Below are 24,226 nucleotides of genomic sequence, written 5' to 3' on the forward strand. Positions count from 1 at the left end.
AGCAAGGGTGTTCTTTTGATACATATTGGAAGAAAAGATTATTCATAAAAATTTTATTACATGGAAATTTGAATCACATCTATTATATTGATGCCATACTACATTAGGAGAATGGCAGGTGAAATTGAATGAATCTGGTTATATTTAACTGTTAATTTATAGTGTCGCTTTGGCATTTAAATGATAAAAACTAGCCAGGCACAGTGTTACACGCCTGCAATTTAAGTATTTGGGAGTCTGAGACAGGGGATACAGGTTCAAAGACAGCAGCAATATTGTGAGACTCTTAGCAATTTAGCAAAACCCTTATTTCAAGATTAAAAGAAAAATAGGGTTGGGGACACAGCTCAGTTACAACACCCTTGGTTTCAATGCCCAATACAAAATAAAAAAACAAGGATAAAAACTAAGTAGATTTTTGTTGTTGCTTTTATTTAAATGTAAATATCATGGTAAATGAAAAATTCGTTTTCATGTGTGCTTAATCACATTGTAGGACATCCGGTCAAACATCTGCAAATGCCCATTCATCTCGGAGCCATGCAGTATTTCAGATTATTCTTAGAAGGAAAGGAAAACTCCATGGCAAATTTTCTCTCATCGATTTAGCTGGAAATGAAAGAGGAGCTGATACTTCCAGTGCAGACAGGCAAACTAGGCTTGAAGGTGCTGAAATTAATAAAAGCCTTTTAGCACTCAAGGTAAATTAAATGTATTTAATTGTAAAAAGGCTTACTTTTTTCTTTAATCTTATTTGCTTATTTGCAAAATAATAGTACTTTATCAAATAAAAAGAGGATTTCAAGTTTTAGTTGTTATACCTGAAGTTGTAGATTTTATTATACCTAAAATTTTTTCTTACATATAATTCTTTTTAGATGGCATTGGCATGCTAGTTTTGAGACTGCATAATCAGATACTAAGGACTTAATCAGTCATAATTTCTTGGGGAGGGCAAGAAACCACAGAAGTAGGTAAAGAAATAGTTTCTCAGAAGAAAAAAAGTGAAATTGTTTTGAGAAAGTTTGGCTAGGTTATTACATTTTTTCCTTTACTGGAAAAGCAAAGGTTGGGAGGAATATAATAAAGTGTTAAAGTTAAACTTTTTACAGTTTTCTATTGCTTGTTACTTTTAAACACTGGTCAGAATTTCCAGATACAGATATATTTTTAAAATAAAATAGATTTTCTGTTGTTCATTTTCTTGAATTAACATTTATGAGAACATTTTTACAAAACTCTGAAACTTAATTTCAGAGCTTATTAGACCTTATATGTTACAGTTGTAGTAAGAGACCTCTTAAGTTATGTTAATTAAGACCACTGTTTATAGGAAAACCTAATTTGTGATGCTTGTTTTCTTAATTTTCAGGAGTGCATCAGAGCCTTAGGTAGAAATAAACCTCACACTCCTTTCCGAGCAAGTAAACTCACTCAGGTGTTAAGAGATTCATTCATAGGTGAAAACTCTCGTACCTGCATGGTAAGTTTGTTGTTGTTTTGTTTTATTTTAATCCAGAAGGAAAAATTATCCACCTCTGGAAAATTTAATGTACTTTATTAGTTAACAATCATTTGTATCTTTAGATAGTGATATTTTAAATATGTCTCTGCCAGTCTGATATAGAAAAGATTTATTGCATCTATAATGCATGCTGCTAATTCCAGTATCCAAGTTACTTTATAATTGAATACTGCACATTCTATTGTATTCTGAGGATTATGGGGTTTTGTTTTTAGCTGAAAATAATTTGACTGAATTTACTTCAAACTCTTGTTTCCCTTGGTATAGGCAACAACTGAAATTGTAATCTCTGATTAGATAGCTGTGTTGCTTGTAGTTTGTCTTGTATATGCCTCACTTAGGGATCAGGCAGAGCTTTGTGTAGATAGATATATGTAAAATTTGGGATTCTTTTTTAGTGTTCTGTCCCTTGTGAGACAGATTTTCCAGCTGTTAGGGCCCCTACTCCCAAAGTATATACTCTAGTTTTTAACGTAGTGATATTGCAAGTTTCTAATGAAGTTTTCGATGTGTGTGACAGCATCAGGGCCTGCCCTCTGGCAAAATGTTTATTTGTGGAAGGGAGCACTTACTTAGTGATTTTTCCTATCTTCTCAGTGTTTAGTTTTCTGCTGATTTTTTTTTTTTTTTTTTTTTTTTTTTTGGTACTGGGGGTGGAACCCAGAGGCTTTCTACCTCCGGGCTATACTCCCAGACCTGTTTTCTATTTTATTTGGAAACAGGGTCTCACTAAGTTGCTGAGAGCCTCACCAAGTAGCTGAGGCTGGTTTTGAACCTGTGCGATCCTGTCTCAGCCTCCCAAGCGTGGGGATTACAAGCGTGCGCCACCACGTCCGGCTTAGTTTTCTGCTGAATTTTAATCATTGCTTTTAGAGAGAGGGGTAAGTGTGTCTGTGTCTGTCTGTCTGTGTGTATATACATATATAGTGTGGGAGTGTGCTGGGGATCTTACCTAGGGGCATTCTACCATTAAGCTATACCCCCAGCCCTACTTTAATTTTTTATTTTTTAAATAGGGCCTCACTAAGCACTGGCTGTGAACCTGTGATCCTCCTGTCTCAAGCTCCCAAAAACTGGGATTACAGGTGTGCACCACTGCATCCTGATTGAATTGTTTATATTTTAACTGAACTTTATAATATATGATTATATGGGTTGGGAGGCTGAGACAGGAGGAATGTGGGTTTGAAGCCAGCCTCAGCTACTTAGTAAGACACTGTTTCAAAATAAAGAATTAAAAAATAGGGCTGAAAGTGTTGCTTAAGAGGTAGAAAGGCCCTGAGTCAATCCCTGGTACTGCAAAACAATAAATATGATTATGGGTATAAAATAGCAGATAAATATTTTTAAATAACCATTGTAATATATGTAGGTGAGCTATTTGTCAGAATTATTGCTTTATTTGTGACCTTTTACTTTTCATTTTTTCCCCTATAGATTGCTACAATCTCCCCAGGAATGGCATCCTGTGAAAATACTCTTAATACATTAAGATATGCAAATAGGTATGACAAATAGTTCTGTTTTGAAATCTAATACTAAATTAGAGCAGTATGTAGTATGGCTTTATATGTAATGGGTAATTTTTTACTCCATTTTTTTAATTTTTAAGAAATTTTAATTTTTAAACATTTAGAATCATTTTGTCAAGTTCTAAAAGTGAGTGAAAATGTGTTACATAATTAGGGAGGGGGCTGAACAGGTAATATTTTATCATAATATTTTACTGCTACATTTATAATTTAAATCATGCAGTTTCTTCCTATTTCAGACCTTTTCACTTATGAAAATTGGGGGGTTAGTTTATATACAAATCATCTTGCTATATACAGAAAATTATTCCTAATATTAAGTATTACTTATAGGGAATTTAGAGTTTGAGTAAGAAGTGATGATAGCACAGTTCTTTGTGGTGATTCTGCATGGAATGTTACTATGTTACTATGTCAGTAGTGTTTCCAACTTTAATAAACAACTGGGTCGTTACAGATGGAAGGACAGAATACATGATAGTGTATTGAAGCAATTTATTCCTTATAGTCATGAAATGAAATGCCCTTGGAACTTTGGATTATGATGGGCATATATATTTCTTAGATTTTTTCCCCCCACTGCTCTTATTTTGAATGGCCAAGTACATAGTTTTAAATTTCTGTTTTTACATATTTATGATTTTAATCTAGAGATAAAATTCATCTTTATGACCTATTTCTAGTGTGTGGATCTTATCTTAATTTTGTTTGACAAAAATGTTTGTTCTTTTTCTTTGTTTTTATCATAGTACAAATTTTATTTAATCTTAAAGTATGAAATACATATATATAAATACTATATGAATAATTTAATGGCATGTGTAATTACTTGCCTAAACCCATTAATCTTCTACTCTGAGATAACCATTTTCCTGACTTCTATGTAACAATTATTTTATTTTTCATCTTCTTTTTTTGTGTATGTGTGTGGTACTGGTGCCCAGGGGTGCTCTACCACTGATCTACATCCCTGGCCCCTTTATTTTGAAACAGGGTCTCACATAGTTGCTGCAGCTGGCTTTAAACTTGTGTTTCTCCTTTCTCAACATCCCAGATAACTGGGATTCCAGGCATGCACCACCACACCTAACCCATTCTCCCCCTTTCTTTCCTCCTTTTGAAAATAGTTTTATTACCTATAAATGTATCCTTGAGCAACATAGGAAGCTATATTTGGGTCATTCCTTTTGTTCCCTTATATTTTGCTCCAGTTGTTTCAACTGAAGAGATTTTAAATGGTGGTTGTTGGAAAGTATAAGCCTACTAAACTTTTGTAAATGTTATTAAAATATAAGTACTATAAAAATGTAATAGAACTTTAATTTTCAAAATTTAATCCCTCTTAAAGTTTGATTGTGATAACGTACCGGTAAGCCATTATTGTGCAACTTTTTTTTTTTCTCTCCAGTTCTGGGGATGGAATCCAGGGGCATTCTACCTCTGAGCTACACCCCCAGACCTATTTTTTATTCTTTATTTTTAAACAAGTTCTCACTAAGTTGCTGAGAGTCTCACTAAGTAGCTGAGGCTGGCCACAAACCTGCATTCCTCCTGTTTCAGCCTCCCAAGTACTGGGATTAGAAGCATGCACCAGCCAGGCATGGTGGTGAATTTATAATCCCAGCATTTGGGAGGCTAAGACAGGAAGATCACACAGGTTCAAAGCCGGCCTCAGCTATTTAGTGAGGCTCTCAGCAACTTAGTGAGACCTTGTTTCCAAATAAAGTATAAAATAGGTCTGGGAGTATAACCCAGAGGTAGAAAATCCCCTGGGTTCCACCCCAAGTACCACAAAAAAAAAAAAAAAGAAGAAGAAGAAGAAGGAGAAGAAAGAAGAAGAAGAAGAAGAAGAAGAAGAAGAAGAAGAAGAAGAAGAAGAAGAAGAAGAAGAATCATGCGCCACTACACCTGACTTGTCATTAATATTTTGGGCATGGGATTTTTTTTTCCTCATTGAAATGTTTCTTTTTCTAAAATTGTTTATGGAGAGGTGGGGAACACCTTAGAGTGGTAGATTTTTTGTCATGTTATAGAATTAAAACAAAATCTCTTCATATCTTAAAACTTAACACTCCAAAGGATTCTCCCTAGTATTATGAAAATGCTATACAAGTTGAATATCCCATATCTAAAATGCTTGTGATCAGCCAGGCATAGTGGTACATGCTTGTAATCTCAGTACTTGGGAGGCTGAGACAAAAGAATTGCAGGTTTGGGGCCAATCTTAGCTACTTAGTGAGGCCTTGTGCAACTTAATGAGACCTTGTTTCAAAATAAAGAATAAAAAATAGGTCTGGGGGCTCAGTAGCAGAATGCCCTAGGTTCCATCCCCAGTATTGATAAAAAAAAAAAAAATGCTTATGATCAGAAGTGTTTTAGATTTTTGTATTTTTTAAATTTTAGGATATTTGAACATATACAATAAGGTGTCTTAGGGATGAGATCCAAGTCTTACCATAAAATTCATTTATGAAACACCGTATACACATAGCCTGAAGGTAACTTTATATACACTATTCTAGTGCAGCTGTGGTCAGACTCATCCCATGAGGCCAGGTGTAGAATTTGATACTTGTTATGTTGGCCCACAAAAACTTTTAGGTTTTAGAGCAATTGGGATTTTAGATTTTGAGATTAAGGGTAGGCTTTTTCTTCACTTCATTTAGATCCAAATAAGTTGTTTTATTGTATAATGTTAACTCTTCGCAAAATAACTAACCATCTGAGATAAATATTCTGTCTCACTTTTATTCTTTATTTTGAAACAGGGTCTCACTAAGTTACGAAGGGGCCTCACTAAGTAGCTGAGGCTGTCCGCAAACTGAGATCCGCTGGTCTCAGCCTCCCAAATGCTGGGATTACAAGCATGTGCAACCACACCCGGGTTTCTGTCTCACTTTTATTTCCAAATCCTAGAAGTAAAGATTTTCACTCTCCCTCAATGGCTCTTCCCAGTATTTTATAACATTTGGTCAGTAACTCCTCTTCTTTCATTAGTGAAGGAGAATTTATTCCTCCTTAATATTGATTGTTTGAATCAATATTTTGAGGTGTTGTATTAAAATTTCTATATTTTTAGGAAAATTTTTATCTTTTATATATTGTTGTTCTTAAGAGTTTAATACTCCCATTTCTACCTAATGGCAGCAAAGCTTCTTTGTGCCTTGGTTTCCTTGTCCTTAGAGAGATTAATGATCATGTCTATTTAGTCCCTAGAGTATATTAAGTGCATTAGTTATTTTTCTGGTTGCTTCTTTAGTGAGCAGTCTGGCTTTAAAGTTCAGTTAGTTGAGCCAGGGGTGGTTGGTACATGCCTGTAATCCCAATATTGGGAGGCAATCACAGGTTCAAGCCAGCCTTAGCAACTCTTTGAGACCTTGTTTCCAAATAATATGGGGGTGGATGTATAGCTTGGAGGAAAATTGTCCCTGGGGGCTCAATCCCCAGCTCCAAAAAAAAAAAAGTTGTGGAAATTGTGTTCATTTTTTCAGTTTATTTATTTTGGTGGTACTGGGGATGGAACCCAGGAGTGTTCTACCTCCGGGCTATACTCCTAGACCTATTTTATATTTTATTTGGAAACAGGGTCTCTTTAGCTAGCTGAGGCTGGCTTCGAACCTGTGCGATCCTCCTGTCTCAGCCTCCCAAGTGCAGGGATTATAAGCATGCACTACCACTCCTGACTTCAATCTTTATTTTAGTTAGTATGAAATACTTTGGAAGTGTTTTGTGAGAGTAGAGGGACAATTTGTAACAGCACACATTGGTGGTAATTGATGACGATGTTTGAAAATCCAGTTGTAATCACTTGACACAGTTGAGATATTTTAAAGAGAAAATCTTGAGAGTAAAAGGAGTGCCTGTATCAAGGACAAAGGAAGAACAGAATGTATAGGAAACAGCCTCTGTTCTGAAGCAGAGTATACAATCTTTGGTTAATGGAAGAGGTTGGAGGGGATGGATCTTGGGTAGAAGAAATTGTGGGTGAAATTAATGGTGTGTCTAAATTGGAAATTCTTGAGATGATCAGTAGAAAAAAAGAGTTCAGTTAGTATTAGAAATCAGATTTGTCAGCAAACATGTGGGGTAGGTAAACTTTCCAAGTGAGTATTCTAAAGGATAAAGGGCAGGCCCCTCTGCAACTGTTTAGTGAGGCCATGTTTCAAAACAAAATGGGGCAGGGGTAGAGCTCAGGGAAAGAACACCCCTGGGTTCAAACCAGAATACCACAAAAAAAGTTTAAAGAACAAATGAATCTAGTATTGAACCTTTGGTACTTGAGACAACCCAAAGGCATTCTATCCCTGAGCTAAAATAGCTTTCCTATTTTATTATATATATTTATATATTTTTTAATTTTAAAACAGGGTGTCACTAAATTTCAGAGGGCCTTGCTAAATTGCTAAGGCTGGCTACAAACCTGCTATCCTCCTGTCTCAGCATCCCAAGTACTGAGATTACAGGTACATGACACCATGCCAGATTTAAAAAAAGAGAGAGATTTTTAAGTACAATATATTTTAAGAGATTTTAAGTAGTGTTTGCATATATTAGTATTGTAGTTATTGATATTTTAAGGTTTTTTTTCTTTTACTAAGAAAGATATTTAATTCAACCTAAGAAAAATGAGAAAACAATTTTGTTAGTACACTGAAATGCTTGAATAGCATTGAGCTTATATTCAGGACTAGGTTTGAACTTCAGTTATTTCACACAGACCTGTTGAATGACCTTGGGTAAGATACTTTGTCACTTTTTTCATCTATAAAATAGGACTTATATAATTCCTAAAGCTTACTAATTCTAATACCTGGCATATAGGAGTACTTAGTAATCACTGTCTATTGCTTTGAAATGAGGTTAAACCCAAAAGGGAAATAGGGAATCAAATAGGACAACAAAAGTCATAATGTGGTTAAATATAACTATTATAAACATTAGCAAAAGTTATTTTAATTCCACTGGTGTAGGCTGTTCTGAATTAGGGTTCTTCAACTAAATCACCAACCATAAAAAAAAAAGCAACTGTTTTCTCAGTCATATGAAAAATACTTCATAGCTCACACCATTCTAGATGCATAAGCAGAAGTTAATTCATTACAAACAATGGATGCCTTAAGGCACTGGGTCTTTATTCTCTTTGTGTCCTGTTTGAGGAGATTTAGAAAAGTGTTAGAGGCTGGGCATGGTGGTGCACTCTTGTAATCCCTAAGCTTGGGAGGCGGAGACAGGAGGATCACACAGGTTTGAAGTCAGCCACGCTTGGCTTAAGAGACCCTGTTTCCAAATAAAATTATAAAATAGGTCTGGGAGCGTAGCCCGGAGGTAAAAGGGTTTCCAGGAACCCTAGTACCACCAAAAAAAAAAAAAAAAAAATGCTAGAGATTCACCAATCCTAATAAAAAAAATATTCATGTTACCACAAGAGAAAATTGAGTGGTCTATGTTAATTCTAGGAAGTATAATGAGTAAAAGGGAAAATATCTGTAGAACTAAGAGAATTAAAAAACTCTTAAAATTAATTGTTAGTAAAATAATATTCAAAATACATTGTTGCAATAATTTTGATACCTTTTTCTAAACAAAACTGAATAGCAAATGAAAACTTGAAATGTGCACTGCTGTCTTTATAAGAGCATTTTCTTTTAATTTGTTGCTGTTTTGGTGCTGCAGAGTAAAGGAGTTTGGAATTAGTCCATCAGACATTCCCTTCTCGCAGGGTAGTGGCAGTCGCCCTGATCTCTCTCCTTCTTATGAGTATGACGACTTTTCTCCTTCGATTACCAGGTCTACTTTATTCTATACATAAGATATTTATTTTAATAGTTTTCTTTGAATTTTGCTGTACATAAACATTTCTTTTGTTTTGGGCCATTTTGTTTTGCATTTTCATTTCATTTGGCAGGTGGTGATTGTGCTGCATGATTGGAATTTTTTATCTTTTATTTATTTGCTTAAAATGTTGGTTTAGAATTCCAGCTTCCTATGTCCCTTCATTTTTTTTTTAAGGATGATGTCACTTTTGCATATTTACCATTAAAAGATAAATTATCTTGCTTAAAATGAAGAGCTTACCTTTATTTTGTATGATCTTCTAAATTTCCTTGTCTGCAAGGAAATAACAAAGATCCTCTTGAATTAAAAGTATAGCCATCTCCAAATGTAAATTTAAGTCTGACAAGTAATTTTTAAAATGACAGAAATTTTATAACCTTTATACATTAGAAATAAAACCATTTCATATTTATCTTGAGTATTTCAACTACTAGAAATCTGCAAAGTGTATCAAATTATTTGATTTCAGCAGTGACTCTTGTGTATTTAAACATTTTTCTTTTCATATAATGTAATTGCAATAGTAGGTCTTTGAAGTACTAAATCTACGTACTTTGCTAATTCTTACTTATTAGGCACAGTAATTATACTTAAAGTAGCTATAAAGTTGCTTAACTAATCTAGAATTAAACAACCAGACACCCACTTATTTCCACAGATTCCAGATAAATTTGACTCAAAAGTGACATCATCAATTTTAGTATATTAATTGAATTCTTTTAGATTTAATAGACTTGTATTTTCTTATTCCTGCATGTGAGTCTTTGTTAATTTTATATACCTCTTATGTATTTACAGGGTGAAAGAACTGACTGTAGATCCAACAGCAGCTGGTGATGTCCGTCCAATAATGCACCATCCACCAAACCAGATTGATGACTTAGAGACACAATGGGGTGTGGGAAGTTCTCCTCAGAGAGATGATCTAAAACTTCTTTGTGAACAAAATGTGAGTGGCATAATATAATTGTAATTAATCTAATCTCACTTCATTAATAGCAGAACTTAATTGAAAACTGTCATTTTAAATCAGGAGTCAGAGCCAGGTATAGTTGCACATGCCTATAATCTTCCAGTATTTGGGAATCTGAGACAGGAGGATTGCAGGTTTGAGGACAGTGCACAGGTAACTTAGAGAAACCCTGTTTTAATAAAAAATAAAATTTAAAAGGGCTGGAGGATTAGTTCAGAGGTAGAATGCCCCTGGATCTACTCTCCAGTGCCAAAACTAGAAAATATAAAATAAAAATAAATAAGTCTGAGGTCAACAAACTCTAACTGTGGACCAATCATCTTTTTTTTTTTTTTTTTTGCAAGTAGTTTTATTGGAACACAGCTATACCTATTTATTTATGGGGCCTCAAGGTCAGAGACTTCATGGCTCACAATTCCAAAACACCAAAACAACTATTAATCTGGTTTACTTACCTTATCTAAAATATTCTTTTCAGATTTTATATCAGTAGAAAAAATTTTAAAACTATAACAGGGAGAAAGCAAGTTTAAGAAATACACATACATAGTTGGGCATGATGGTGCATTCTTATAATCCCCACTACTTGGGAGACAGGAAAATTGCAGGTTTAAGGCCCAATAGGGATGAGGGTATAGCTCAAAGGTAGAAAGCCCCTGGGTTCAGTCCCCAGTGCCACCAAAAAATATATATATATTTTTTTAATATGTAAATAAATAAATATATATTTCTAAATGTTCATATATATATGAACATTTCATATATATATGAACATATATATGAACATTTAGAAGTATATATGTCTGTACATATGTGTGTGTGTGTGTATATGTATATATATGCATGAGCTGTATTAAAAATCATGTATTTAACCTTATTAAAACACCAACAAGCTGGGAGTCATGGTGCACACTTGTAATTCCAGTACTTGAGAGGTTGAGACAGGAGGATCTCAAGTTCATGGCCAGCCTCAGCAACTTGTGAGGCCCTCTACAACTTGGTGAGACCCTGTTTCAAAATAAAGAATAGTTGGGCGTGGTGGCGCACGCTTGTAATCACTGTGCTTGGGAGGCTGAGACAGGAGGATCACACAGGTTCAAAGTCAGCCTCAGCTACTTAGTGAAGCTCTCAGCAACTTGGTGAGACCCTGTTTCCAAATAAAATATAAAATAGGGCTGGGGTGTAGCCTGAAGGTACAAAAACCCCTGGGTTCCATTGGTCTATGTATATGTTTTTGTGACAGTACCATGCTGTTTTTATTACAATGGTTTTGTAGTATAGTTTCTATCATGGCATTTTCTAATATTGTTAGTTCCTTACTATATGCTATACATTTGCCAAGCATTTTGGAACCCAGGGGCCTTCTACCTCGGGGCTACACTCCCAGACCTATTTTATATTTTATTTGGAAACAGGGTCTCTTAAGTCAGCTGAGGCTGGCTTCAAACCTGCATGATCCTCCTGTCTCCGCCTCCCAAACGCGAGGATTACAAGTGTTCACCACCATGCCCGGCTATACTTAATTTTCTGAAAGGTTTAAATAATTGACCAAGATTATAATAGTAACCAAGATTATATTTACCCAAGAGTATATAAGCTGGAGCCAGGACTGAAAGCTAAATCTCTCTTATACCAGACCCAAGTTTATATTAAGTTTATTTAACCTGCAATATAACATTCTTTGAAAGCAACATAACTAGTGGTGATGTTCTAATTTAAGTCAAAGTATTCTAGAGTAACAGATAGGCATGCTGCTTTTTTGTTACCATGTTCTGTGTAGTATTACTAAAGCAGAGCTGAAAGCAGCTTTTCTCAACCAGAGGTAATTTGCTTCCCCAAGAAAAAAATGTATGGAGACATTGTGGCCTCTAATGGGTAGAAGCCAATGATGCAGTTAAACATCATGCAGTGTACAGGACAACATCCTCCACGCTACCCCTCAAAAATGCCAGTAGTTACAAAGTTGAAAAAACTTCATTTAAAGTGAGAGTTCTAAACTGTGGACTATGGAAAACAAGAGAACTAAAAATGAAATTCTGGCCTCGGTCCACCCTGTTGTTTTCAGAAGTTCTTAAAAATACTTTATAGTAATTCTTAGGATACTCAAATGTAATCACTGCATTGTACCTAGATAGGTTAACTCTCAAAGACATGGAAAGCTAAAGAAAAATAAGCATTCCTATAGCATATTTTATTTTTTGTAGTACTAGAGATGGAACCCAGGGGCATTCCACCTCCGAGCTACACCCCCAGCCCTGTTTTTTATTCTTTATTTTAAAACAGGGTCTCACTGAGTTGCAAAGGGCCTCACTCAGTAGCTGAGGCCCTCTACAAACCGCAATCCTTCTGTCTCATCCTCCCGAATGCTGGGGTTACAAGTGTGTGCCACCACGCCCAGCATCTCTTTGCATTTTATTCTTGCAATTATTGGACCTTAATTTGGATAGGTTGGTTAGATGACCAAAACTAATCTAGTGGTTTTCAGTATGACATGAGTTTTTATAGCCTCCATGTTTCAGAGGGTACATTTCTTTGACCTTTACCACCCCCCAGGGGGTTTTCCTTGTAATGGTTTAGGATTCATTTTTTAGTTAGTATTACTAGGGCCTATGTACCTATATGTATGTATTCTTGAAATATTGACTCTTAACAAGATGGGTTAAAATGGAATGGCATCTAAAACATACACTAGATATAAAACTAATAACTAATAATCAAGTATATTAGAATACTAGAAGTAGAAGAAATTTATATTGACAAAAGTGTTTGGAGTGTATTATGTAGAATAATAGGAATTTTCATAGTATCTAGAAGCAAATGAAAGAGTATATTCTGAGTTTGAAGGGGAAGTAATGGGGGTGGGGGAGAGCACGGTATGTTAATTGTGTTTTTATCAGAAAGAGAGAATATGTGTATGAGAAAGTGTTAGTAAATATAGTCATCAAATATCTACTTAAAGCAATTGATTTAATCAAATTTTGTATGTATATTTAGAATTGTGTATTTTATTTAGAAGTGATACTTTTTTCTCCTTGCATTTTACAATATGCAGAGTTTTAAGTAGACTTCTGAATGGTTTTCTTTATTTCTAAAGCCATATTTCAAGAAAGTAAAATAAGCCATTAGACACTGGGAAGGAACCACCAAAAACTAAACCAAAGGATTTTTTTTTTCTTTTTTTTTTCAGTACTGGGGATGGAACCCAGGGGCATTCTACCTCTGAGCTATCCCCCCAGCCCTATTTTTTATTCTTTCTTTTGAAACAGGGTCTCACTGAGTTGCAAAGGGCCTCACTAGGTTGTAGCTGAGGCTGGCTGCAAACCGCGATCCTCCTGTCTCAGCCTCCCAAATGCTGGGATTACAAGCGTGCGCCACCACGCCCTGCTAAACCAAATAAATTTTGACATGATGTAAGGCCAAAATATGCGTATGTTATATATGTATATATGTTTTAATATGTTTATATTGTTGATGAAATAAAATTGTGTACTGTCAATTTGAGTTTCTGTACAACCCAGTAGGTTACTATAGGCCCAGCTACTCAGGAGGATGAGGCAGGAGGACCATTTGAATCCAGAACTTGAGGTCAGCCTGAGCAACATTGTAAGACCCCATCTCTTTCAAAGAAAAAAAAAAGGGGTTTTTTTTTTGTTTTTTTTTTTTTTTAAAGAAACAAGCTGGGCGTGGTGGCCACACTTGTAATCCCCGCACTTGGGAGGCGGAGACAGGATTATGCAGGTTTGAAGCCAGTCTTGCTGGCTTAAGAGACCTTGTTTCCAAATAAAAATATAAAAATAGGTCTGGGAGTATAGCCCAGAGGTAGAAAGCCCCCTGGGTTCCACCCCTAGTACCACCACCCCCAAAAAAAGAAGAAAGAAAAGAAATAATAAGCAAGCCAGGCATTGGTGGTACATGCTTGTAATCCCAGTACTTGGGAGGCCAAGACAGGAGGATTGCAGGTTCGCAGCCAGCCTCAGCAATTTGTGAGGCCCTCCAAAACTTATTGAGGCTCTTTTTCAAAATAAAAAACAAAAATAGGGTGAGGGGTGTAGCTCAAAAGTAGAATGCCTTTGGGGGGGGGCAATAAGCAAATTTTACAGTGTAATTATGAAATTAAGGTTTAGTAAGACTTGATTCCTTCAGAATGCTAGTTGGATAGTCACCATCATGAAAGACACCATCTTTGCATTACTCAGGGCCTTGTGTGTGGTAGGCAAGCACTCTGTCACTGAGCCATATCCCTAACCTTTTTCTTTTTTTGAATCAAGATCTTAAAAGTTGCCCAAACTGTTTTGAACTAGCAGTTCTCTGGTTTCAACCTCCTGAATAGGACTTGGGCTATAAGATGTGCCACCATGCCCAGCTCATCTCTTTTCTGTTAAGGAATGAAACTTAAGATATGTGCAGATACTTCTCACCTTAACAATGGGCTATGTCCTAATAAACCCATCGTAAGTTGGAAATACCTTAAGTGGAAAATACATGTATTGCACCTGACCCACTGAGCATATGATAGCTTAGCAACACAGTAGAGCCATGTAGGATATCAGTTGTTTACTCTCACAGTTGATGGCTGACTTGGAGCTATGGCATATTGCTACTGTCCACCACAAGAGATTATCACATATTTCTAGCCTAAGAAAAGATGAAAACTCAAAATTTGAGTTATGATTTCTGAATACATAGTGACTTTAATGCTACTTAAAAGTAAAATCATGCCGGGTGCTATAGCAAATGCTTGTAATCCCCACGCTTGGGAGGCTGAGACAGGAGGATCGCACAGGTTTGAAGCCAGCCTCAGCTACTTAGAGAGGCTCTCAGAAACTTAGACCCTGTTTCCAAATTTTATATATATATATATTAAAAATCATAAGCCAAGTCAGGGACTGATTATGAATTGTTAGAAGAAACAATACTAAAGAAATATTTTTTTAAATTAATTTATTTTTTAAATTGGTGCATTGTAGTCATATATCAATCACATTGGAGTACAAGCCTTGAGAGGATATACAAGCACACATCATCCAATTAGCCCTCCTCCAGCCCCCGTCCCATTCCCTCCCCCTCCCTCCATCCCACACTTCTTTGGTGATTTACTTTGATACATTTGTTTATGTACCTCCTGCGTTTTAAAGAGGCTCCGTCCTCCAGTATTACATACCCTCTGATTGGTCGCATTAGTTGCTTCACTATAGGGCCCTTTCTATAGCTCAACCTCTTCCTGTTGCCCTTTTCCTCCTAGTTATTGCTGATTAAGAGAAGCGTCTGATTTATATTTTCTGCGATATTTCTCTGTGCATGCTGCGTTGCAAGTACCAATCCCACTCTTGATGGTCCCAGTAGTGGCCTGGCTACTCAGTGGACTGATCCAGACCTCGCTGGCTCAAGCAGCGGCCTTGCCTCATGGGAGGACCCAGTTCTGGTCTCGCTGGCCCCTGAACCGGTCAAGCCCCTAAGCTGGCTTTGGTCCCGACCTTGGAGGCCGCAGGAGTGAACTTGCCTTAAGGCAGGCTCCGATGCTGGCCATTGGCCCCTGCACCGGTCTAACACCTTGGCAGGATTCCAATCCCGGCCTCGGAGGCCCCAACACTGGTAATGCCTCACGGCAAGCTCCGATGCCGGCCTCACTGGCCCCAGCACCGGCCTAACCCCTTGACAGGCTCTTATCCTGGCCTCAGAGGCCCCAGTACAGGCCTTGCCTCAAGGCAGGCTCCGATGCCGGCCTCGCTGGCCCCAGCACCGGCCTAACCCCTCGGCAGGCTCCGATCCCGGCCTCGGAGGCCCCAGCACTGGTCATGCCTCAAGGCAGGCTCCGATGCCGGCCTCGCTGGCCCCAGCACCGGCCTAACCCCTCGGCAGGCTCTTAATCTGGCCTCGGAGGCCCCAGTACCGGCCTTGCCTCACGGCAGGCTCCGATGCCGGCCTCGCTGGCCCCAGCACCGGCCTAACCCCTCGGCAGGCTCTTATCCTGGCCTCGAGTCCCCAGTACCGGCCTTGCCTCAAGGCAGGCTCCGATGCCGGCCTCGCTGGCCCCAGCACCGGCCTAACCCCTCGGCAGGCTCTTATCCTGGCCTCGGAGGCCCCAGTACCGGCCTTGCCTCACGGCAGGCTCCGATGCCGGCCTCGCTGGCCCCAGCACCGGCCTAACCCCTCGGCATGCTCCGATCCCGGCCTTGGAGGCCCCAGCACTGGTCATGCCTCACGGCAGGCTCCGATGCCGGCCTCGTTGGCCCCAGCACCGGCCTAACCCCTCGGCAGGCTCTTATCCTGGCCTCGGAGGCCCCAGTACCGGCCTTGCCTCACGGCAGGCTCCGATGCCGGCCTCGGAGGCCCCAGCACTGGTCATGCCTCAAGGCAGGCTCCGATGCCGGCCTCGCTGGCTCCAGCACCGGCCTAATCCCTCGGCAGGCTCTTATCCTGGCCTCGGAGGCCCCAGCACCGGCCTTGCCTCATGGCAGGCTCCGATGCCGGCCTCGCTGGCCCCAGCACCAGCCTAACCCCTCGGCAGGCTCCGATCCCGGCCTCGGAGGCCCCAGCACTGGTCATGCCTCACGGCAGGCTCTGCTGCCGGCCTCGTTGGCCCCAGCACCGGCCTAACCCCTCGGCAGGCTCTTATCCTGGCCTCGAGGCCCCAGTACCGGCCTTGCCTCAAGGCAGGCTCCGATCCCGGCCTCAGAGGCCCCAGTACCGGCCTTGCCTCAAGGCAGGCTCCGATGCCGGCCTCGCTGGCCCCAGCACCGGCCTAACCCCTTGGCAGGCTCCAATCCTGGATTTGGAGGCCCCAGCACTGGTCATGCATCAAGGCAGGCTCCGATGCCGGCCTCGCTGGCCCCAGCACCGGCCTAACCCCTTGGCAGGCTCCGATCCTGGATTTGGAGGCCCCAGCACTGGTCATGCATCAAGGCAGGCTCCGATGCCGGCCTCGCTGGCCCCAGCACTGGCCTAACCCCTCAGCAGGCTCTTATCCTGGCCTCGAGGCCCCAGTAGCGGCCTTGCCTCACGGCAGGCTCCAATGCCGGCCTCGCTGGCCCCAGCACCGGCCTAACCCCTCGGCAGGCTCTTGTCCTGGACTCGGAGGCCCCAGTACCGGCCTTGCCTCACGGCAGGCTCCGATGCCGGCCTCGCTGGCCCCAGCACCGGCCTAACCCCTCGGCAGGCTCCGATCCCGGCCTCGGAGGCCCCAGCACTGGTCATGCCTCAAGGCAGGCTCCGATGCCGGCCTCGCTGGCCCCAGCACCGGCCTAACCCCTCAACAGGTTCTTATCCTGGCCTCGGAGGCCCCAGTACCGGCCTTGCCTCAAGGCAGGCTCCGATGCCGGCCTTGCTGGCCCCAGCACCGGCCTAACCCCTCGGCAGGCTCTTATCCTGGCCTCGGAGGCCCAAGTACCGGCCTTGCCTCATGGCAGGCTCTGATGCCAGCCTCGCTGGCCCCAGCACCGGCCTAACCCCTCAGCAGGCTCCGGTCCCGTCCTCGGGGGCCCCAACACTGGCCTTGCCTCACGGCAGGCTCCAATGCCGGCCTCGCTGACCCCAGCACCAGCCTAACCCCTCAGCAAGTTCCGGACCCGACCTCGGAGGCCCTAGCACAAGCCTTGCATCATGGCAGGCTCCAATGCCGGCCTCGCTGGCCCCAGCATCCGTCTAACCCCTCTGCAGGTTCCAATCCGGGCCACGGAGGCCTCAGTAGTGGCCTTGCCTCACAGCAAGCTCCGATGTCGGCCACTGGCCCCGGTGCCCGCCTAACCCCTCAGCAGGTTCCGATCACTGTCTCTGTGGTTATTATTTGAAAGGTTCCAGTTGTAATGTATCAGATCTCTGCCTCCCCCGAATATTGGCCACTGGCATTGCCACTGCCTCCACCGTTTCAAATCCTTCCCAGGCTCTTTTTCCACTCTGAATGTTGTCCAGTGTTCCTAAGCATGCGTGATGGTAGCATTCGACATTTGGTGTAATTTCTCCAAAAAAAATAGAGTTGGTAAGATCCGGTTTCTGCTTCTCCTGAATACAAGTCTCCACCACCATCGCGAAGAACTCTTTCAACACCGCATTTCTCCTTGGTCTCTGCTAACTCTCTCCTTATATGTGATGTCTGAGATTCTTAACAATATAGAGAAATAGCAGTCCTCTTTCACGGCGAATTTTTCCATAAGTTCCAGTGCATTTAGATAAGTTTTGTCTGCATTCCAGTGTCCTGGCATCCATAACGGCTTTCTTACCACCTCTCCGATATTTTTCTTTATCTTTTTCTGTTCTGGGCCCGGTTTCTCCAGGGGTCTGGCGTGCTACTCGCAGTTCGGCCGGGACCCAGAGTCCCGCGATCCGGGCCCCAGCTGGTGTGCCCTGTGCTCGACCCCCGCCCAGAACCCAGCTTCTTTACTGGGCCTGGTTTCTCCAGGGGTCTGGCATGCTACTCGCAGTTCGGCCTGGGGCCCAGAGTCCCGCGACCCGGGCCCCATCTGGCGTGCCCAGCCCGCGACCCCCGCCCAGAACCCAGCGTCTTACTGGGTCCGGTTTCTCCAGGGGTCTGGCGTGCTACGCGCAGTTCGGCCGGGGCCCAGAGTCACGCGACCCGGGCCCCATCTGGCGTGCCCAGCCCGCGACCCCTGCCCAGAACCCAGCGTCTTACTGGGTCCGGTTTCTCCAGGGGTCTGGCGTGCTACGCGCAGTTCGGCCGGGGCCCAGAGTCCCGCGACCCGGGCCCCATCTGGCGTGCCCAGCCCGCGACCCCCGCCCAGAACCCAGTGTCTTACTGGGTCCCAAGAAATATTTTAAAAGTATTTATAACCTGCAGTAAAAGTTAATATTCCAAAAGAGATTGCCCTTTTCTTTTTTATGTAATGGGAATAAATTCTGCTTGTGAGCTACACCCCCAGTCCTATTTCTATTTTATTTTATTTTGAAACAGGGTCTAAGTTGCTGAGGACCTCACTGAGTTGTTGGGGCTGGCTGTGAACCTGCGATCCTCCTGTCTCAGCCTCCCAAGCAGATTTCTTTTTAGAGCAATTCTACAGTGAAGCCTAGGCTAAGTGAACATTATTCTCATATGATAAAGTTTGGGTCGTTTAACTGAGAGTTACATTAATTATTTTGACCCACGAGTAGAATTCTGACTTTTTCTTTTATGTATGTATATACATACCATCTAAGCTTCCTTAAATTCTAAATGATATTTTATAAATAACATTGAAAAACTACTTTCAGGATCTGGGGATGTGACTAGGTAGTAGAGTGGATACTTAGCATGTGAGGCCCTGGGTTTGATCCCCAGCACTGAAAATCTAAACAAAACCACTACTTTTCTAACATTTAAAAATACAAGTTTTATGTCATAATTTTAAACTCTTTATTTTAAGGAAGAAGAGGTTTCTCCACAGTTGTTTACTTTTCACGAAGCTGTCTCACAAATGGTTGAAATGGAAGAACAGGTTGTAGAAGATCACAGGGCAGTGTTCCAGGTAAAGTAAGAAAACACTTCTCATCAAAATGTTTGAGATTATTAACCAAAAATTTCAACAAAAGTACTTCTTTAGAGCCAGGCGTGGTGGCGCACACTTGTAATCCCAGTGTTTGGGAGGCCAAGACAGGAGGATCATGCAGGTTTGAAGCCAGCCTCAGCACTTAGTAAGGCCCTTTGCAACTCATTGAGACCCTGTTTCCATATAAGGAATAAAAAATAGGGCTGGGGTTATTGCTCAGAGGTAGAATGCCCCTGGGTTCCATCCCCTATATCACAAAAGAGTACTTCTTTGGGCCAGGAATGGTGGCATATGCTTGTAATCCCAATACACAAGTGGCTGAGACAGGAGGATCGCAGGTTTAATGCCAGCCCCAGCAACTTAGCAAGACCCTATTTCCAAATTAAAAAAATAAAATTTTCCTGGGAGTATAGCTCTAAGGTAGAACACCCCTGAGTTCAGTCTCCAGTACCATCAAAAAAGGTACTTATAAGGGCATATGACATGGAAGTTTTTTCTCCAGCCTTATTTTTTTAAACAGAATGAACAGTGACTAAACATTTCTCTGCACCATGGTGAAAAGATCTACTTTATTTAAAAACCTTTCTTGTCCCTTTTTTTAACAGTAAGAAAAAGTCTTCAAGGGGTTATGGAAATTGAGTATAGTGGTATAAATAAATAAAATAGTTATGGAGCAGTTGAAGTATCAGTCTTTACAGAAAAGGAAGTGTACTTCAGGAGATGGGGAATTATTACTTGGACTTATTTACTGTATGATCCTTCCCCCACCCCCTTTTTTTCTTGTTCCTGTTCCTCTTTTGGGGGGTGGACAAGGTCTTGCTTCCCAGGCTCTCTTTAAACTCTTGGGTTCAAGCAATCTGGCCTCCCCTCCTGAGTAGCTGGGACTATAGGTACACACATGAGGCTCAGTTCCCTTTGTTTTCATCAGGAAAATATCCTAGAGGTGATATTATGATGAAGCAAAGACATCATTTGGACATAATTTCTGAAGGCTGTACTTGGTCTGAAGGTTGTACTGGGATTACAGATGTGTACTATCACACCAGGCTATTATGTACAAAAAAAGCACTTGAATAAATTCTGAATCATCTGGCCTCATTGATAATCTGGATGATTTATGATATTGCTACATCTTTCACATATCTAAAATGAATCAAGAATGATGGGATTCCTTGAAACATTTATAAATTTGAAGTAGCTACTATTGAGTGGCTTGGCTTTTCTAAAATTGGCTATTTATTGGTTATTTATAGTTAACAATGATTTTGAAAATTTAATGTTTAATATTTAGGGTTATATCCATTTCTGTTGCTAATAACACAGCACCAGACTGGGTAGGTGATACAGAAAATAGGTTTATTTGGGCTCACATGGTCTCGAGGTTGAGGGGCCACATCTGGTTATGGCCACCTTGCTGGCAGAGACCTGAAGCGGTGCAGTGCTTCACATAGTTAGAGAGGACCTGTACGCAATGCTCTTGTATGATCTGGTCTTTGTCTTAGAAAGCCACTAGTACTCAACTATGGAGGCTTTACACCTCTCAAAGACCCTATCTAAACACCATGGTTGGATTAAGTTTTTACCTCTGGATATTCAACCTTGCAATGGGGGATTAAACTCCAACATGTGTTTCAGAGACAAACCATAGCAGGCCAAAAGTGTTTTATTACAGATTACTTAAAAGTCATAGGCTACCATAGCCCCCATTACATTTCTCAGTTTTATTATGCCCATTGCTCCTTTGTTTTAGGGATAACTGTTGAGATGTTAGGACTTATTCTGTTCACTGATGTTTTTGATTCATTCCCTCCCCCCAAATCTCTACCCAAGGTAAATTAAAAGCAATGAGTTGCCAGGTGTGGTGGAGCATGCTTGTAATCCTAGCGCTTGGGAGGCTGAGACAGGAGGATTACACAGGTTCAAAGCTAGGCTCAGCTACTTAGTGAGGCTCTCAGCAACTTAGTGAGACCCTGTTTCTAAATAAAGTATAAAATAGGTCTGGTAGGATAGCCCGGAGGTAGAAAAGCCCCTGGGTTCCATTCCCAGTACCACCAAAAAAAAAAAAAAAAAGCAATGAGTTATCTTACTTGGCCCATCATACATGTGTTTACATTTGAGGAAAGTTAATTTTACTATGTGAGTAGATTTTTATATCTACTTATGTTTTAGAGAATGTCATAAGTATATTTGATTTTGTTTAGCAGAATGTGTAAATTGCTGTTTTACAAAGAGGATTACTGGGTTAATGAATTTTTGTTCTTTTTAGGAATCTATTCGATGGTTAGAAGATGAAAAGGCTCTCCTAGAGATGACTGAAGAAGTAGACTATGATGTCGATTCATATGCCACACAACTTGAAGCTATTCTTGAGCAAAAAATAGACATTTTAACTGAGCTGCGGGGTAATTCTCTTCATTTTAGTATTTAGTTTGAAATCTGCTTGTTATTGAGATGTATACTAGTGGTGGTGAGGTTTCATACTGCAAGAGGACATCTGAAGCGAAAATTAAGTTTAACATCTTCAAGTTATTATCTCTAGTTATCTTTTTTCCATCTTTTGAGATAACAAAGACATTTCATTATTAAAAAGGACATGTTTAAACAAACTTGCAACTTTTATATGCCTGTTCAGATCCTTAATTTGGCAGTGCTATCTGGATGACTAGAGCCTTTTCACCTTATTTATAAAAGGAAGAAAGCATGTGGCTTGCTTATAATACAATGTCTTTTTGGCTTTTTAATTAGCTTATTTGGTTAGCTTCAAATACATACACACCTTATATGTACTAATTTGGTTTCTGCTTATGTATGGGTGGGCTTTTGGCATGTATGTACAACAATTCAACATGAAACCACATTGAAATTCCTAGTTTTTAACAGCAAATAGGTTGCTTAATTTTTTAATGCAGGCCCTTCCTTCATAAAGTTGGTCATTTGAAATTATCCAATAAAGGCAGCAGTGCTGCAGAAAATTGGCATTTAGAAATCTAATTAAACTCCTGCTATTATAATTGAACATTGTATTTAGTTTTAAGGTTCTAGACAATATAGAACAGGGAAAATACTGAATTCCTATCAACTAAGAAAGCTACCTTGATAAGACCTAGTTATGTACTATTTTGTGTTTAATATTTATTCCTTTATTCTTTTATTTTTCCAAGATAAAGTGAAATCTTTTCGTGCAGCTCTACAAGAAGAAGAACAAGCCAGCAAGCAAATTAACCCGAAGAGACCCCGTGCCCTTTAAAGTGATATTTGCTGCTAAAGGATCCCCAGAACTCTCACTACTGTAACATACAGTGGTTCAGCTGTAAGGGCAGTCTGAAAGTTTGAATTTTTGAGTGTCTGTGGAAAATGTCTTGTCCCTCACCTGAATGGCATTTCAATTTTGTGAAACACTCCTTTGTCTGCAAAATGCTTCTAGTCCAAGAGGCACAACCAAGAATTGGGATTATTGAAGCATTTTGTTCCATTTACCCAAATAGTGATTTACTTTTGGAGGTCCTTGCCAGTCATTTTCTTTATGATGAAGTTAAGATTGTGGACTCCATCCAGAAGTGGATAGTAGGGGGAAGCCACTCCTGTTAACTCAGTTCAATTTTCGTAGCGAGATTGAACAGTTTTAACTTCTTTGCGTGCATGCATACCTCATCAGTGATTGTACATACCTTGCCTACTCCTAGAGATAGCTGTGCTCGCCTCTTCCTGCTCTGTGCCTTGACTTAAGGCTATTGACCCGAAATTTCTGAAGCACAGCCAAGCTAAATTACATTCCTTATTTGTCATTGTAAATTACCTTTATCGTGTGTACATTTCTGCTGTATTTGAGACTTTTTTTTTGTGTGTGTGTGTGTGACTAGTTAATTTTGCAGGATGTGCCATATCATTGAATGGAACTAAAGCCTGTGACAGTGGACATAGCTGCTGGACCATTCCATCTTATATGTAAAGAAATCTGGAATTATGATTTTAAAACCATACATGTGATTTTAATTTTCTTAGCATTTTCTTTGTAAAAAAAAAAAACCTAAAATATAAACTAGTTGGTGTATAATAAAAAGTAATGAAATTCTGAGAAGAGTTTTATCTTAGGATGGTATACATATATATATATATATATGCAGTGTGTGTGCCAGTGTGGTATTAACAAGAGTAATAGTGCAATTTGATCCCTACCAATACCATTATTTAAGTTGAAGTGATCATTAGCACCCCAAAATATACCTTTTAATATACTGTTAAAGGAAACTGGCTTCTGATGCATGAACAGTAATATGTAAATTGAAAGTAGTCCACAATAGAAGTTAGTTTAACCCGAGTGTAGACAATACGTAACTTCCTTAAGAATTAAGCCAAGAAAGGATTCACGTTGCCGTAAAGGGCATCTAACCCAATCTCCATCTGGTACCTAATGTGAGATGTTTCACCACTATTTGAATTGGTGGTAAAATGCGCTACTCTAAATGACAGTACTTATTTTTTACAGATTGCTACTCCAGTAAAGGAAACTGGCCATTTTCCATGTAAATATTTTGTTTAAATATTTATCTGTCCTCTCTCTAGGAGTTTTCCCTCTGTTCCCAAGGTAGAGTCCAGGAGTAGATTAACAAAATCTCCCAAAGATAACATTTTATTTACTGTAGGGAACTATTAGCTCATTCATGAGCTCAAGGAAAGCTATGAATAGAGCCACATGAGCCAGACTCTCTTGCATCACTGTTCATAAAACTCAAACCTCAGAGGGTAGCTGTGAGAAATCCTAATGCCATGGTGAAAAGCTCTGTAAACAATGAAATCTAAGACAAATGTAGATTTTTCGCGGATGCTTATTAACAAATGAAATATATGAAATGAGTTTATAGAGATAATTTACTTCAATACAGTC

At 40.1% G+C, this 24,226-nt stretch overlaps 1 protein-coding gene across 4 annotated transcripts in view; it reads left to right on the plus strand.

The window, feature by feature from the left end:
• KIF2A (kinesin family member 2A) overlaps window positions 1–22,588 on the plus strand; it is a gene marked incomplete at both ends in the record, with an annotated part of 62,188 nt that extends 39,600 nt beyond the window's left edge. For 2 of the 4 annotated variants that reach the window (XM_080695018.1, XM_080695019.1), the window contains 8 exons: window positions 497–701; window positions 1,373–1,483; window positions 2,963–3,030; window positions 8,731–8,844; window positions 9,691–9,841; window positions 19,219–19,320; window positions 21,608–21,743; window positions 22,503–22,588. In XM_080695018.1, coding sequence (XP_080551144.1) covers window positions 497–701; window positions 1,373–1,483; window positions 2,963–3,030; window positions 8,731–8,844; window positions 9,691–9,841; window positions 19,219–19,320; window positions 21,608–21,743; window positions 22,503–22,588 — 973 coding nt within the window. The remainder of the gene's footprint in view (window positions 1–496; window positions 702–1,372; window positions 1,484–2,962; window positions 3,031–8,730; window positions 8,845–9,690; window positions 9,842–19,218; window positions 19,321–21,607; window positions 21,744–22,502) is intronic. The other 2 variants (XM_080695020.1, XM_080695021.1) reach the window with 1 other exon arrangement.
• Between the last annotated feature and the right edge of the window lie 1,638 nt (window positions 22,589–24,226).

This window comes from Muscardinus avellanarius, assembly GCF_963383645.1.
Source record: "Muscardinus avellanarius genome assembly, chromosome: 1".
Classification (NCBI taxonomy): Eukaryota; Metazoa; Chordata; class Mammalia; order Rodentia; family Gliridae; genus Muscardinus; species Muscardinus avellanarius.